Raw genomic sequence first — 17911 nt, 5'->3', positions numbered from 1 at the left:
TAAAGCAGAGCGGCAGTGGCAGTGTTCTTGGCAAGGACACTGTCCCAGGGATAGAACTCAAGCCATGGCCCATTTTCTCCTGGCACTGCTGGCATGTTGATGGGTATCCCCCAGAAACCAGGAGTAAGGCTACCCTTTGAGGAACCCATAAAGGGAGAAGCCTGAGTAGAACTTAATTAAGGCTCTCCTTGGAGCCATCCCAGGTTGCTGGGGAATGGTCCCAAGGCTCATGAGAGCAGAGCCAGAATAACCTCCCACAAAAGCTTTTAGGCTGTAGGACACCAACGGATTGACACTTAGAACCCAAATAAGAGGATTTTTTTCATTTTTTGTTTTTTAAAGACATTATGTATTTTTTTAAGAGAAAAATTTTTAAAGATTTTATTTATTTATTTTTAGAGAGGGAAGGGAGGGAGAAAGAGAGAGAGAGAAACATCAATGTGCGGTTGCTGGGGGCCGTGGCCTGCAACCCAGGCATGTACCCTGACTGGGAATCGAACCTTCAATGCTTTGGTTCCCAGCCCGCGCTCAATCCACTGAGCTTTGCCAGCCAGGGCTTGATGTTATGTATTTTTAAAGAGAGGGGAAGGAAGGGAGAAACAGGGTGAGAAACATTGATGTGAGAGAGAGACATTGGTTGCTGCTTGCATGCCCCCAACTGGGGACCTGACCTGCAACCCAGACGTGCGCCTTGACTGGGAATCGAACCGGTAACCTTTCACAGGCTAGTGCTCACAAGCTGGTGCTTAATCCACTGAGCCACAGCAGCCAGGGCTAAAATAAGAGGATTTTTTAGATTTTTCATATCTTACCTCCCAAAACTTTTCTCCTTAACAAAATTAGAAAGAGAGAATTAAGAATCAAATAGCACAATGGTAACTTAAAATCCTGAATCAATGGACATTTCATTGCTTTTGTCAATTGCTTCTGATCAGGTATATCATCATTATGTTCCATTAATAAATCACAATAACCATGTAATAATAGCTAACATGATTTAGTGCATCTTCTGTGTCAAGCACCTGCTAACTGCATTCCACGTATCGCCTGATTTAACCTTCACAGCAATTGGTTATTCTCTCCACACTGCAGATGTGGAGACAGAGTTTTAGAGATGTTAAGTAATTTGCCCAGGGTGGCATAGCCAGTGAGTGAGGGATGCGGGACTGGAAGCCGTGATTCTCCCTCCTCCGTGTGTGCCAAGGGTAACAGTCTTTATAGCTGCTCCTCTTTTTAGGCTAAGCCTCATGTGTTTGCTCTGACCAAGTTACCCTATTCGTTTGTGGGACCTTTGTGCTCTTCATGGCCCCTCTCACTCCATCCACTTCCTTTTTCAGTTCACCATCGGGGATCCTTTATAGAGAGCCAACCAACTGACCATGTCCCCCCACTCTCCACCCTAGGGTGGACCTGACCATAACTACACCAAGGAGAAGATCAAGATCGTCGAGGGAATCTGCCTCCTGTCTGGGGACGATGCTGAGTGGGATGACCTCAAGCAGCTGCGCAGCTCACGGGGGGGCCTTCTTCGGGATCACGTTTGCATGAAGACAGACACAGTGTCCATCCAGGCCAGCTCTGGCTCCCTGGATGACACAGAGACAGAGCAGCTGTTGCAGGAAGAGCAGTCTGAGTGTGGCAGTGTCCACACGGCAGCCACTCCTGAGAGGCGGGGCTCTCTGCCAGACACGGGCTGGAAACACGAACGCAAGCTCTCCTCCGAGAGCCAGGTCTAAGTGCCCAGGTTGCCCTCCCTCCCTGCCTGCTCCTTCTCTTTACGGACATCCAGTCTTTGTGCTCGCTTGTACAACAGGCCCCCTTCCTCTGTACTTGCCCCACTACTCCCCATCACACCCCATAACTGCTCCCGAGCCTGGGAGCTGTTTCTATCTGAGTCCGTAACTACCTGTGCACAAGAAATGATGGCGCATCCTGGAATTTACCATGAACCTCGCCTCTGGCACTCCATCTCGAGCCCTCCAAAGCTAGGCTCGGTAATGATTCCTCGTCAGTACAGAGCTCCACCTCCCTTCCCCTGGCGTCCTCAGTGCCTGCCCCACAAAAGCTGATGATCCAAGACTGCACTCTCCCCCATCAGAGCTGGCCTGACTGCTCCTCTGAGAGAACTGGCCCACCAGGGGCTGAGCAGGGGATCATGGGTAAAGAGAGAAATGAAGGAGAGAGGCTGAGAGGAAGAGGAGTCAGCCCAGCTGGTATGGGCATCTGGGAAACCTCTAGCCTCAAGTGCATTGCTAATATGAAAAAGCTTTTAGGGGTGGTTGGGCCTGAGCGTCCTGTCCATTGCTGGCAATGGATATTATTCTCACTCTTAAGAGTTGCTTGTGTTGCAGTTGGTGAGATCTGGGTGTGGCTCAAGCTATTCTTCCTCCTGCTAGGATGTCTGGAGCCTCTTCTACCTTTAGATGGCTGGGGGACCCAGTGTGGCCACTGGCTAATATGAATTCCCTCCCCGTGCCACCACTGGCCGGCACCTTCCTAAGTCTCTGACTGTAAGCGACTAGGTTGTGAACCAGCTGCCTGAGTGAACATGGGGCCCTGAGGGCTGAGTCTGCAGCGTCTGAGAAGCACTGCCTAGACCCAACATAGCACATCAGCCGAACTTTAATGTTCTACAATGCTCTCCCTCATTCTCTGGGATTTTTGAGCACAAAGATCCAGAAACAGACTTTCAAAGAAGGGCCAGAAGTGTTCATAACTGGTCAGGAAGAGCGATTGAGTTAGAAACGTGGGGCCCACAGAGCCTAAAGGGAAGTCTCCATGAGGTTGAACTTCCTATGTTCTCTCTCAGGTGCTCAGGGATCTAAGTGGGCAGAGAACCTGTGGCTATGGGTGGTGAAGTTCCCATTCCAACTCTCCTCCCAGCTGAGTGACTTACTTTCTGTGCTGAGATGCCACCTCTTGGTTCCTGCTTATTCAAAGGGCACGTCTCACCCTAGATCACAGAAGTTGAGAATTTTTTCTGTGCTAAAACATCTACCTAGTTCATTCTCATTCTCATTCTCTCTCTCCTCTCTCTCTCTCTCTCTCTCTCCCTCTCTCTCTCTCTCTCTCTCTCTCTCTCTCTCTCTCTCTCTCTCTCTCTCTCTCTCTCTCTCTCTCTCTCTCTCTCTGCCTAGTTTGCTTTTTCTGACCTAGTCTTGTGGGGCCTGCGGTAAGCAGGGCTAAATAAAAATGCAAAGTTGGGGGCAAGGACTAAAAATGTTGAGAGAACCACTGATGGGGCCCTCTCAACCCAGGGCAGATCCAGACCGCTTCCACACAGGAATCAGATAATAAAAGAGGACAACAAGGGCCGAGAATGGAGGGGAGGGTTTCCAGGGGTAATTTCTTGATTTGAAACATCTATGGTTATTGGTATTGAGAAATCAGCTGTCAAAAGCAAGCACAAAAGGAAAATAAGAGCAAACATTTTCTAAGACTGCTTGAGCCTGGTGCCGAGGCCTTAGCCCTGCCCTCAGCAGCCAGCCCCAGGTCTCTGTGCAGGGCAGCCAGGCCAAGCCAAGAAGGCTTTTCCAGTGCGTGGCAGCGGAAAGGTGAGGTGCCACTTCCAGGAGCAAAGGGGCGTATTTCACGTTTGACGGGGAAGTAAAAGAAGGAGCACTTTTGGTCCTCAGATTCACAGCTGGGAACCGTGGAAAGTAGAAAAGCGGCATTTTCTTGAAAGGGGGAAGGATCTTATTGCACTTGGGCTGTTCAGAATGTAGAAAGGACATATTTGAAGAAATATCTATTTGAGCACTGATTTACTATGTAAAAAGCAAAATCTCTCTGTCCTACACTAATGGAAGTGATCGTCCCGCGCTCATGTGTAATGGTTTTAACGTTACTCACTGGAGAGATTGGACTTTCTGGATTTTATTTAACCACTATGTTCAGTATTTTAGGACTTTATGGTAATTTAATATAAATTTAGCTTTTCTTAATCACCTTGCCTGGCTTGGAGTCATGACTAATAGCCGCACCTGCTCTGTCTGGCAGGCCCATGCCACAGGAAACCTGCTTGCAGACATCACCTCTGGGTCCTTGGGGGATGCGGGGATGCTGATGAGCCACGAAGGGTATGAGGTTCCTGGCTGGGGGTTCAGCTCATCTTGAGAAGGCAGGTCAAGACCAGAGTTCCTTGGCTTCTGAAATCCTCATTCCCTCTAGAGGAGGGACAGTAGATAGGTTTCTTCTGGAGGACCGACCCTGACTGGCTGGTAGTGGCTGCCTGACGTCCTGTCCACACTCAATGGGAAAGCGATATGATCTTCAGTGATACATCACTCGGGCACCGGAAGAAAGTGTCATGGCATGTATGCTGTGTATCTTCTATTTCTGTTCTAGGTCTATGAGGACTTCATTGTCACAGAACTTGACTTTGCCTTGCAGTGATGGTCACTGTCCAGACTATCCGATGTAAGGAAAGTACTGGAATGGGGACAAGGAGAGCTGATTCCAGTCCCGGGTCTACCACTAGCTCTGTTTGATCTTAGTCAAGATTCCGTTCCTCTGAGAATGGATCAAATGAACACTAAGATTTCTTTTCTTTTTATTTTTTTAATATTTTTTAAAATTTTATTTTGGAGAGAGGGGAAGGGAGGGAGAGAGAAAGGGAGAGAAATTGGTTGCTCTCTGCTGCCTGCCAGCACCCTGGTAGGGGCAGAGCACAGAGCCTCCTACCCTGGCCTGTGCCTGACTGGGAATCGAACAGGCGACCTTTTGGTTTGCAGGGTAATGCCCAACTAATGAGTCATGCCAGATGGGGCAGATTCCTTTTATTTTTAAAAGCTTGTCTTCTCATAGCTCATCCACTACAAGTCAAGGCTAGAACAAGGAGTTGGGGATCTCTTTCAGGTTCTCTCAGTGAAAACTGAGACTCATGCAAGTCTCAATGCCAGACATAAAAGTTTATGTCAAGGCTCAATAGTTGATTTTCTAAACCACAAACCACTTATAGAATAACGCTCTCATTCATTCATCTCCTACTGTGGGTCAAACACTACACTACCTGTGCCTGGCCACAGAGCTTCGAGTCTGGCATCAGCGCTCCTGCCTAAAAAGAAGAAGAAGAAGAAAGAAAAAGAAAAAGAGAGCAAGACATACTGAAGCCCCTTATATTTAAATGATGGTAGATTTGAGTATAAATTATAGCATATAATTCTTCCAACTTGGTGAGGAATAGGTGTGCTAGAACAAAACAAGTGGACTAGCTCAAGGACGACCATCCCCCCATTCCACGGCTCTTTTTTGAAAACACACAGAAAAGAAAGATGTTTTAAGCAATGAAATCCAGCCTCAAGCACAAATTTTATATACCTGTAGGAAGTGCCCCTTCCCAAAGCCTCAGGGTCACAGGCCAAGCCATGAACAGTGACCACTACAGTTCATGTAGAAGAAACTCACGAAGGACCTTTCATATAGGAGGGGGAAATGAATGCATCGAACGTAAACCATTTTATTGGAAAACTGGAGATGTTTCTGGGAGAACAAAGTTTGGTGAATACACTTTGCTACCTTGTGACAAGTCAACCCGTTTTAATCAGGCATTCAGCACTACATTGCCTTAGAGGTCTCGCTAACTCTGTCCTGTTATTTCAGCAAGAGATGAGAGAGAAAAGGACTGGCCTGGTGGCCCAGGTCTTGACAAGAACGTGGCCACTGGCAAATGAGAATTTAGTAGCAGCCCCAAGGACTAGCACCCTATTTTCAGGCAATAAAAACGTGCTGGCTCTTAGTTTCCTTTCCTGATCCGTAAAATGCAAAGGTTGAAACAAATGATTGCTAAGGTTATTTCTAGCCTGAAACTTGTGTTATGTTCCTTCCAGGGTGTAGGGGATGTAACCAGTGTTGAGAACTCCTTGTCTGGTTCTCTGGATATAAAACCTGAAACTAATAAATAGGGAGATGATGAGTCAAATTCTAACAAACTGGATGTATTTTTGCAAACTAATTACATCACAATATAGTCCCTGTCCTTTCTATATTATATGAACACACTGGAAGCTAAGATGAAAAGATCTGTGGCCCACAGGGGGGTCTCCACGGCGTGAAGTGAAGCTTTCACCAAACCTAGGCCTGTGGAAAACAAAGTGCTGCAGAGGAACTTAGGAAAAGCATGTACAAGAGCTGAGGGTACACAAGGTTCTAAGGTGACATTCAAGGGCATTGAGTAAGCTTTAGTTATTTCTACTTATGGACACTGATTTTTAAAATGTGGTCAAGCCCTTTATATGGCTAAAGAAACAGTCTATAAGTGTATCTTCACATGTGAAGACCACTCAACTGATCCACTTAATACTGATGCGTGTTTGGGGATGTTTCAGGCAGCCTGTGTTTCAAAACATTCCCTCACCATTTATTTTCTCTCCAGATCCTTCTCCCATTAACCAGCTGGCAGAGGCTAAGCAGAGTTTTATTTCCAGCCAAGGCTCCAACTCAACTTCGGACTCCCTGACATGATGTTAAAACAGATCCAGGCAGCCTAATTAAGGGTCTGAATTTAAACCCAAGGCTGAAGTTAGCCCCAAGCTACACAATCCGCTTATTTCATTTTACAAGACACAAAGAGCAAAGAACTCATTTATTTTGCCCTTCTCCGTGGTTTCTTTCCTCCAGCCCCTGCTAACGAAGTCCCTATCTTTCCCTTCTGCCTCCTTCCTCTTTGTGGGGCTGATGCTACTGCGGTCTAAACTCTTGGAGAGCCTGCATTTTGGGGGCTGTGGGAAAATGGACTGTGAGAAGAAAAAAAAGGTTATTTATTCCTTCGTTCAAAAAACACCTATTAAATGCAATCAAGTGCAAGCTGAGAAAGGCCTTGCAGTCTTGGAAACCAATCAAGGCACTAAAACCCATAGCCACTTGAGATCTGTGTTAATGTCACTGCTACTGTCTGCAGAGAATAATGCAGGGGGTACCTGGACTGGAAGTTGAAAGGAAGTTAATCACTAAAGCTGCTCCTCTTAGGCTCAAAATAGGGATCTGTGTCCCATGGTAGGGAGCAGAATGCAGCTTGTAATTATGAAATGAGCACTGTCCCAGCCCTAGCAGGCTTTTCAGAAATACCTACCACGGTTATTCAGCAGCCACAATGTCCGGCATTTGTTTCCTGCTTCTGGTTGCAATGACACAGTGTTCACTCTGACGTCTTAGACCCACAAGGATTTCACTGCTCTGTTCACACCTTCCTTATGTAGAACTATGGAGAGGCCCCTGGAATAAAGAAGGCACACATCACACCAATAAATTCATAGATACAGGCTTTGGTGATAATCCTGGACTGCAAAAGATGACTGGCCAGACATTTACTGAACACCTATTATGGACAAGGAACCACGTTAGGTTTCTGTAAGACCCTGCAGGATCTGCCACTCCTTACCCATTTTCTATCAGACCTCACTTCCTACTACTCTCCTACTGCCAACTACATACTCTGCTCCGGCTAGCTACACAGGCCTCCCTGTTTCTCAAACCTGCCAGCTATGCTCCCAACTTAGGGTCATTGCATAGCTGTTCCCTGGTTGGCACTTTCTTCTTCTACATACATTCAGGGCTAATTCCTTTCCTTTCTTCAAGTCTTTGCTCAATGCCATCTTCTCAAAGAAACCCACTATGATCACCCCTAATAAAATTGTAGTCTTTCCAACTCTACTTCCCTATGCCTTTTAAGTCTTTTTTTTCTTTTCCCATTGCATATATTGTCTAATAACATACTATATATTTATGTCTTGATTGTCCATGTGTCCTGGCTATAATGTGAGCTACCAGAGAGATTTTTTTGTTTCTATTTTGCTCACCAATTATCCCAAGTGCCTAGAACAGTCCCTGCACATACGAGGTGCTCAATAAATACTTTTTAAATGAATGAGTGAAGGAATTATTGGAATCAGACATCCATTCCCCACCTTCTTGTACAGCTTTACCTAAACCACATAGAACAAAGAGGGATTTTGACATCTTGTTCTAAAACTCTCTGGCACCTTGACTTCACATGTGCTTTATTGAGCAAATTTCAGGTTACCATCATCCTCTCCTTAAATGTAATCTTCCTTTTATTTCCAATAATATTTAAATAAAGTAAAGATGCCAATGACCAATGACTGAAGACTATTTCTACATATTCATAACCCATTTCTCAAAGATTAGTGTGACTTTTTTTGCACTGGTTCCACTCTCCTTCTCCTGCCTGTGAATCTGTCATCATCTACCGTTTTCATTTTCTCCACTTTCCCACTCTGTGGTCTCACCCACCACCCCAATTTCATTTTTTCACTCCACACAGATGATTCCCTAATCTAGATCACTCGAGTCCTAGTCTCTTCTCCCAGCTTTCATTCTGTATTTCCTGGGCCTACTTAGATGATTCCATTTGAATGTCTCATTGGTACATAAAAGTAAACAGACCTAAAGCTAAACTCCTTGCTTTCCCTTTGAGACTGGCTTCTCCTGATTTTCTCCTTTCATTTAGGCAATCGCCACCTCCCAGTCCCAAGGTTCAAATCCTGGCATACTCTTTGACTCATCTCCCTAAATGGGTCCAACCTTATCTTTGCACCTAGTCCAGTTGGTTGCCAAATCCTCCACTCTTTTCTGATTCTGTTCTCATTTTCAGGGCTATTACCTCATATCAGAATCCCAACTCTAACCCATTTTAGGCAACCAAGCAAATTAGTTTTCGTAAAGTGCAGTTCTGATTCTGTCACTCCCTTGCTCAGAAACTTTGTAATCCCTCTCACTTCCCACTTGAAGTGTAAATTCCTTACCCTCCTATTCAAGATCCCACGGGAGTTGTTCCTAACTCTTTCTGTCAATCTGTGTTCCACTACTTCCCAGCATGAACCCTGCTCTAAAGTCGAATTCAAATGTTCAATTCCTACATATGATGCACTTTCTTGTCTCCATGCCCTTGCTCCTATTTTCCTGCTTCTAGACATTCTCTTAGCTTCTTCTATTAAAATAATAATAGTGTCAATGGGAAAAATTTCATTTCCCTCCCTATCAAGTCCCCTTATGAAATAGTTCCTTGAAATTCCAGGAATGTTCAAACAATTTTCAGGCACGCACACAAATACACATACTTTTAGAGCCATATGTAAGAAGATCATTCTATATATGCTTTTATGCAAGTTACCTTTTTTCAATTAAGCACAATTTATACATTTTCTATACCACATATATAGATTAACCACATTCTTTTTTAAAATTCTCACTTGAGGATATGTGTATTGATTTTTTAAAGATTTTTATTTATTTATTTTTAGAGAGAGAAGGGAGAGAGAGAGAGAGAGGGACATCAATGTGCGGTTGCTGGGGGTTATGGCCTGCAACCCAGGAATGTACCCTGGCTGGGAATCGAACCTGGGACACTTTGGTTCCCAGCCCATGCTCAATCCACTGAGCTACGCCAGCCAGAGCTTGTGTATTGATTTTTAGAGAGTGTGAAAGGGAGAGAAACATCAATATGAGAGAGAAACATAGATCAGTTACCTACTGTACCAATCCCAACTGGGGATTGAACCCACAAACTAGGAATGTGCCCTGATTGGTAATCAAACTGACCCACCCACCCACATTCAATTTAACAGTTGCATATACCATAATTCATGTAGCAAGTTCCCTAGAATGGACATGTAATGTCCAGTGGGTTTTCCCCTTATTTTAAGCAGTGCTGCAGTGAATATCTTTGAATACTTTTGTTTTTTGCATTCTTGCATAGATCTGTAGGACAAATTCCTAACAGTAGGAATATTGGCCCAGAGATTAGGTACATTTTACATTTAATAACTGGTAACTCATCCCTCTAAAAGTTTGTACCAAGTGTACTGTCTGGCTGGAGAAACTTTCCCCTTATCCCTTCAGTTGGTCTAGCTGGTCAAATAATTTAAATGACATACAGCAGATTAACAGGAGAAAATCAAATTTAATACATGACCACGGGGAATTCACATTAGCATGAAAATTCCAAAGACAGGCAAAATGAGGTATATATGTCATTTTGGACTAAGGAGGGGGAGGGAGGTAGGCAATTCACAGGTAGATAAGAGCAAACATTTGGTTAAAAACAAAATTCTTGCCAGGCCTCCCAGATACAATGGGACAAAAGGGAATCTAGCAGAGCAGATTTTTGTTTGGATTCTCCCAGCCTGCCACATTTCATTCATATGTGCTAGGGTGAATACGTTTGTGCTAAGGTTCCCTTCCTGAAGCATTTTTTTTAAAGATTTTATTTATTTATTTTTAGAGAGGGAAGGGAGGGAGAAAGAGAGAGAGAAACATCGATGTGCAGTTGCTGGAAGCGGAGGCCCGCAACCCAGGCGTGTGCCCTGACCGGGAATAGAACCTGCGACACCTTGGTTCGCAGCCCACGCCCAATCCACTGAGCTACGCCAGCCAGGGCACCTGAAGCAATTTTTTACATCTCTGCCACACTGATAGATTAAAAAAATAATTGTCTTATTACTTTTACCCATCCCTTTTCAATTTTTTAACATGTTGGGTAATCACATATCCTTTAAACCCCATCATCAAATTTCTCCCATCGCTTAAGTGGCTACAGCTTTTCTTTTATATAATCTCATACTGCTAGTCTATATGTTTTATTCCTCTGACCCGTGCAGTTTGCAAATCCCTTGGAAGGAGTTGATCGTATTCTTGGATACATTGAATGTAGAGCGGAACAAAAATTTGAGATCACATTAACAAGTCTTTCATTTTTATAAATATCAGGAATATCGCATTTCTAGAATGCATTACTGTTCAAAGGCCTTCCCTAACCATTCGATTAGTTATATTAAATCTTCACATTAAGCTTGGAAGGAAAACATTGTTATCCCGTTTTACAGATGAGGAAGCTAAGCTCCAAATGTTTTTCTGACAAAAGTGGTTTACTCAGAGCAGGTCTAAGACCAGACGCCAGCATCTTGCTTCTTCCACTATATTCCAGCTGCTTTTCATTTCCCTTCCGCACTTAGCTGCACAAAACAATATTTGGTGAATGAAATTCATTTTTTTTAAATGAAATGACATTTAAAAAAATCTCCAGATGTTGATAGCAGCCTAAATATAGTAATCAAATAAAGCAAACATGCTGACAGCTGGATGCACAGCTCTCCACACACCTTTTTTTTTTTTTTTTTTTTGCGTTTCCTTGCCAGGTGGTCGGCAGCTTTCGCTCCATTGATGTTCTGTCTCCCCACCCGAGCAGGCAGCGCCAGTTCTCAACGACACACACCCGCGCGCACGGCCCCTTTAAGGCTGCGGACGGCGCGTGCCCACAGTCCCTTCAAATGGACCAATAGCAGAGCGATGGGCGGCCTGTCGAGAACCAATGAACAACGAGGACACTGCGGGGTGTGCGGCGGCCCAAGCGGTTTCAAACGGCTTGGTGAAGGCCCCTCGGTTCTGACCCGGCGGAGGTGAGTGGCCGGTGGGCCCGACCCACCCGCTCAGGCCCCGGGATCCGGGCGTCGCGTGCGCGGAGCGTCCCTGAACCCCGGGCGTTGGGCCTCCACGGACGCGTGCCTCCTTCTCCGCAAGAACCCGGCGGGTCTGACGCGGCGAAGTGGGGCGGAGGCCCTGGACCCGCGGCTGGGAGGGTGGGGGGCGTGGGCGCTCTGGTGCGGACGAGGCCGGGGCTGGGATCCGGGTGACTAGAGCGTGGCGCGACGGGGTGCGGGGCGGCAGCGTCGGAGGGATGCGGGAAGTGTAGGGCCGCGCCTGGCGGCTGAGGTTGTTCCGGGACTGGGGCGGGGGCCCGGCGAAACGGCAGTGTTACAGTGCCCATCGCGTGATTGTTAAATGAATGAATGAGTGAATAAGAGTCTTTGAGCGCCGTAATGGTTGTTAAGGCCCTGGTCACCTCAGAGCCTGACAAGGACAGCGGCATCGGGCCTGCCTGTGCACCTGTGTCCCTGTCGGCTTGCTGCGATTTTAACAATTCCGATCATACTGCTCCGCCCTTACGCCTTCTTTCTCTCTCTAAAGGTGTCAGTAGAGTTCAGGTATCTTTCCAGCGCTGAACGTTTGGGAGACCAAAACAATAGCCAGCAGTTTAGGTTAAGTAGGGCTTGGTACTTCAAGGTGGGAACTCGGTAAACTAGATTTCTTACTTTTTAGCTTTTACCAGTCTTTGGCTGTTGAGATAGTTATCCTGCAATCGTGGTAATCGTCAGGCAGGATTTAAATGTATCCCGTTTTGTATCTGGGACAGAAAATGATGAAAGCGATGTCGCCACAGTGGCTTACTGTGTGTTAGAAAACATTTACATTGATGAATCTCCACAAGTGAGTTTTTCCACTCAACATTAGAGGGTGAAGTAGTTTTTGCAGATCTTGCCCCAAATTTATGCATGGCTCTAATTTAATTCTCATGGGAACCAAGGCATCAAATCTTGGCCCAGAAAGCCTGCCTGTCTTATTTTATACATAATTATAGTAATTGAAAGCTCATTTTTAGAGAAGTGAACTCCTCCCATCTTCATTTCATCACCCTGAAAAGTCCTTCTTTGACCTAAAGAGCCAATAAATCAAGCTACCAATCTTTTGAAAATTTTAAGTCTAAAAGATTTGGACTTTTCTTAAGTGACTTGACAAACTGTAATGTTTTTCTAGAATTTGATGTAGGAAAGGTGAAATTGATTTCTTTTGGCAATATATATTAAGCCTAGTTGGTAAACTCAAAAGAAATTTACACAAGTTTTTAAAGTCTGTTCATTCAGGCAATGGCAAGGAAAGGTAGTCCATAAAAATATGCCTTACACTTTATTACTTTTAAAGTTTTGGTCATCAACTTTGAGTTATGAACAGTGGTATATTGACAGCTGACAGCTCAATTTTAGTCGCTGAGTTTTAATTACAATAAATTTGAGTACCTTAATACTGAATACAGTTCTAGGTTTGGGGGAGGCAATTAAAAATAGCAAACATCTTTAACAATGCCTTAGGATATTGTTAAAGATCTTGAGGAATGAAAACTTTGTTTTTAAGTTTTTATTTATTTTTAGAAAGAGGGGAGGGGAGGGAGAGAAACATCACTATGTGGTTGCCTCTCGCGCGCCCCCTAGTGGGGTCCTGGCCCGCAACCCAGGCGTGTGCCCCCAATGGGAACCGGAATTAAACCAGCCATCCTTAGGTTTGCAGGCCGGCACTCAATCCACTGACCCACACCAGGCGGGGCCAACACCTTTTCTTCACATTGGGGTAAAGCCAGGCTTTCTTAGCCTTCTTTGACTTAATAGAGTGTCATTCACTCATTCAACAAATATTGAGGTTGATGCCAGAGGATAACAATGTGTTGAACATTGTTCTAGATTCTGGGAATACACTAGTGAACCAGAAAATGACAAAGCCCCTGACCTAAGGGAGTTTGACAGTTTTGTCTCCCGAACAATTTGCTTCTACAGTTTCTCTGGCCCAGCTCTCATTCCTGAACAAACCAGATGCTCGAATACTTTACTAGCCGGGGCTAACATTTATTGAAGTGCTCACTAGTTGCCACAATTATCATTTTTAATACTAACAACTTTTTGCAGATGAGAAAAACTGTCTTAGAAAGGTTTTGCAAGTTGGTCAAGGTCACACAACTGATAGAACCTGAATTTGAACCTGAGGTAGTCTGTCTCCAGAGTCTTTGTTTTTAATCTGTTGCTGTACTGTATGAAGTAATGGAATCTGTTAGGGAGAATTCAGGAGCATTTCCGGGTAGAATCTCCCTTGTTTTGTTAATACTTCTATCAGAGACATGATGAAATATGGGTGATAGACATGGTAGTTTTTAGAGGGAAGATGGAGCAGTTTAAAATACAGTATTACCATATGAGGGATGTATAGCTGTGGCAGTTGGGGAGCACACTACAGGGAAGCACAAAATTAAGTTCTTGACCTGATTATCATTGGTGGATTCCCGGTGGTCAGTGTTGCAGAGTTCAAAGATTCATAAATGAATCTCATATTCTTACCTCTAGAGTTCAGAAAATGTTACTTAGTTCATTCCTATCAGAGCAGTTGCCCTGTTCACTTGATAGATCTCAAACACATTAAGCTTATTCTTTTTTTTGGCTTTTGAATCTGCTCTTCTCTTCCTGGAACTTCTCACCCTGCTGTACCCCTACTTCAAGCCTGTCTTTGTATACAGGTTCCACTCAGATCTCAACTCAAATGTCATCTCCTTAAAGAGGCATTTTCTCAGCTCCCAATTAGAGTAGCCCTCTTGGTCACTTTCACTTTACTTTTCCTTTTTGCTACTTTGTAGCATTTATTGCTACCTGATAGGTCATTTATTATTTGGCTAGATATTGTCTGACTTCCTCACAGAAATGAAAGCAGAGCACAGATTTTTTTTCTATCTGTACAATCACCTCAATGCCTCAGACAGTGCTTGAAATAAAAAAGATGGTCAAAAAATATTTGTTGAACCAAATTGGCCCACACCATCATAGTCTTCTCCATGTAATCAAATGATAAAGACAGTATATAACTAAAGCTGGCTGTGTTGTTGTGTCTTTGGATGTGTGCAATGTCTGAACAGATGAATTTGGAAAGTCTTCAACTAAGAAAAGTGGAAAAATGATGGTTTTAATGTTCATGTCTACTGAATGGGAAGGTAGACATGGCTCCCCATCCTCCCTCCCTCCCCACTTTTACATTTTTCAATTTTTAAAAACTTTCACATCTATAGAAGTTTTCAGGGGTATTGGTTAAGTATATTACAGGATGCCTTTCTGTTGAAATTTATCTGATATTTGTCATGATTACACTGGAGAATAGGAGGTTTTAGAGAGGAAGATGATAGAGGTAAAATGTCATCTTCATCAAGTACCAAGAGTACATACTATCAACATGATTTGTGACTGTTGTTGACTTTGCTCAGCTGCTTAAGTATTGATAGTGTCTGTCAGTTTTCTCCATTGTAAAGTTACTCTGTTCCTTTTCCACACTGTCCTTTTGGGAAGGAAGGGACTATGTGCAGCCACCATTTAGGGAGTGAGGAGTTAAGCTCCCTGTCCTTTGGAATATTTGAAATTCTTCTGCATGAGAAATTTGTCTCTATCATTTTAATACTTATTGATTGATTTTTAGAGGGGGGGGCAGAAACATTGACTTGTTGTCCCACTTATTTATGCATTCATTGGTGGATTCCTGTATGCGCCTTGACCAGGGATCAAACCTTCAATCTTGGTGTATTGGGACGATGCTCTAACCAACTGTGCTATCTGACCAGGGTTCTTTTATCATTTTTTAATTTAGTCAGGTATTTATATAAGTGTGGATTAAAGGATATATCTTTTATATTTGAGTTACATTCCAAATACTACTTTATTTTGTTGCTGATTGTTCCAGCTTTCTCCATTGGGAGCTCTTTTAATTGGCTTCTGTGCTCTTCTAACATACCCACATTAGCATTTGTGTGTGTGTGTTTGGAGGCTATTTATTTAATTATTTTTTTAGCATTTTCTTATTGGCACTGTAAGATGCTCTGGGCTCATCTTGTATATTCCTTGATACAGTGCTAAAATCCACATTTCTCCAAGGAGCTTTGGTTCCTTTTATTGGAAAATGGTATAAGAAACCAAGATCTTGGCACTAAGAGTTCTAATTGCTATTGGGGTGTTTTTTCTTTTATGACCTCTCAGCTAACAGAGCAAAGAAATATGTGTGTATGTTAACTGGTATAAATAAACATGTCTAGAAATATTTTTGTATGTAGCCATCTATAACTACATTAAGTTAAACATGAGTTCTTACTGATATCTGCAACTCCAATTTACCACATAGGTCATTATAGCCTTCTCCCCTTGCTGATCTGTGAATTCCACTTCAACAGTGAGAAACCTGGCTTTCACTGTCCACCGTCCATTTACATAATTGTTCACTTCCAGTATACGCATACAGCAGTATCAGAATTGTTAACTCATTGTCCCATGGGAAAGAACTTTATCAACAGAGTACAGTTCTTTGTGCAGTTCCTTTTGCCTTGAGCCTTACAGACTCCATGCATTTCCAAAGTTACCTAGGTCAGCATCTTTTACCCCACCCCCTGCAGGGAGGTTATTTCATTTGTAATACAGTTACATTCTTGTGTCACAGTTTGCATTCTTTTCTGGAATTCCCCCAACCTTCTAATTTTAAAATTAGCATACATTAATGTTCATTCTTTATGTTGTAAAGTACTGTACATTTTGAAAAATGCATAATGTTTATCCACCATTACAATATTGTAATATCATGATATTACAATATCATGAATAGTTTCACTGCCCTTAAAAATTCCCTATGCTTCACCTATTTATCCTTTCCTTTCTCTCCTATCCCAGGGCAACCACTGATGCTTTTATTGTTTCCATAATTTTGCCCTTTCCAGAATGTTATATAATTGGGATTATACAACATACACCCTTTTAAACTAGTGTCTTTCACTTAGCAATATCTATTTAAGGTTTTTCCATGCCTTTTTGTGGTTTGATAGGTCATTTCATTTTATTGCTGAATAATATTCCATTGTATGGATATACCATAGATTGTTTATCCATTCACCTATTGTAGAGTATCTTGGGCTTTTCTAGTTTTCGACTATTATGACCAAAGCTGCTGTCAAAAACCTGTGTACAGGTTTTTGTGTGTGTATACATTTTCAGTTCATTTGGGTAAATACCTAGGTGTGTGATTGCTGGATCATGTAGTAAGACAGTGTTTAGCTTTGTAAGAAATTGTCAGACTGTCTTCCAAAGTGGCTGTATCATTTTACATTTTCACCAGCAACGACTGAGAATTCCTTTTGTTCCATGTCCTTGTCAGCATTTAATTTTGTCTGTTTTTTGTTTTGTTTTGTTTTTTTTGACTTGGCCCATTCTTAGGTGTGCAGTGCTCCCTCTTTTTAAAAACTTTGCTTTTTCATGACCTTGACCTTTTTTAAGAGAAATTATGTCTTTTTAAAGAGAGAACTTTTAAAAATACACTTTAAAAAAAGTGATTTTAGAGAGAGACATCAGTCTGTTGTTCCACTTATTTATGCGTTCGTTGTTTGCTTCTTGCATGTGCCCTGACCAGAGATTGAACCCACAGCCTTGGTGTGTCAGGACGATGCTCTAACCAACTCAGCTACCTGGCCAGGCCAAAAGTATACTTTTATTTTGTAATAATTTTAGACTTACAGAAAAGTTGGGAAGATGATATGTAGAATTTCTGTATGCCTCTCATCCGACTTCCCTGTTATTAACATTTCACATGGTACATTTGTCAAAAGTAAGACAGCAACATTGACGCATTGCTTTTAACTCAACTCCATGTTTTGTTTGGACTTCTACAGTTTTTCTTTTCATATTGCCTTTCTGTTTCAGGATCTAGTCCAGGGTAACCCACTGTATAGATACTATCTTTCTGAGTCTTCTCTGATATTTGACAGTTTTCCGGTCTTTGCTTGTCTTCAAGACCTTGACAATTTTGAGGATTAGTAGTTATTTACTTTGTGGAATGTCCCTCCTTTTGGATTTGTCTGATGTTTTTCTCACTGTTTGACAAGGGTTATATGTTTTTGGAAAGAATGCCGCAGAATGCCATTTTTTCGTATTGGAATATGTGATATCCACATGTCACTGATGATGTTAACCATGATCACTTGGTTAAGGTAGTGTTTGCCAGATTAAGTAGTAATGTTACTTTTTTCCTTTTCTTTTTTTGAAAAATATATTTTATTGATTATGCTATTATAATTATCCCAATTTTTCCCCTTTGCCCCCATCCACCTGGTACCCCAATTCTTTCCATGATTACCCCCCCTTAGTTCATGTCCTTGGATCATGCGTATAAGTTCTTTGGCTACTCTATTACCTATACTATTCTTAACATCCACCTGTCTTATTATGTACATACCAATTTGTGCTTTTTTAAAAAATATATTTTATTGATTATACTATTA

At 42.8% G+C, this 17911-nt stretch overlaps 2 protein-coding genes across 3 annotated transcripts in view; both read left to right on the top strand.

Moving 5' to 3' along the window:
• Positions 1-3947, top strand: part of LRP4 (LDL receptor related protein 4) — a 48290-nt gene extending 44343 nt beyond the window's left edge. Inside the window, exon 38 of the mRNA XM_045825348.1 lies at positions 1404-3947. Coding sequence (XP_045681304.1) covers positions 1404-1736 — 333 coding nt within the window. The 3' untranslated portion in view covers positions 1737-3947. The remainder of the gene's footprint in view (positions 1-1403) is intronic.
• Positions 3948-11341: 7394 nt separating this feature from the next.
• Positions 11342-17911, top strand: part of CKAP5 (cytoskeleton associated protein 5) — an 88541-nt gene continuing 81971 nt past the window's right edge. For both annotated transcript variants that reach the window (XM_045825175.1, XM_045825172.1), the window contains exon 1: positions 11342-11414. The gene's annotated coding sequence lies outside the window, so the exon portion shown is untranslated. The remainder of the gene's footprint in view (positions 11415-17911) is intronic.

This window comes from Phyllostomus hastatus, unplaced genomic scaffold (assembly GCF_019186645.2).
Source record: "Phyllostomus hastatus isolate PE091 unplaced genomic scaffold, TTU_PhHast_1.1 phas_scaffold_585, whole genome shotgun sequence".
Lineage (NCBI taxonomy): Eukaryota > Metazoa > Chordata > Mammalia > Chiroptera > Phyllostomidae > Phyllostomus > Phyllostomus hastatus.
Note: the sequence above shows the minus strand (reverse complement) of the source record. Positions and strands in the feature narration are given on the sequence as shown.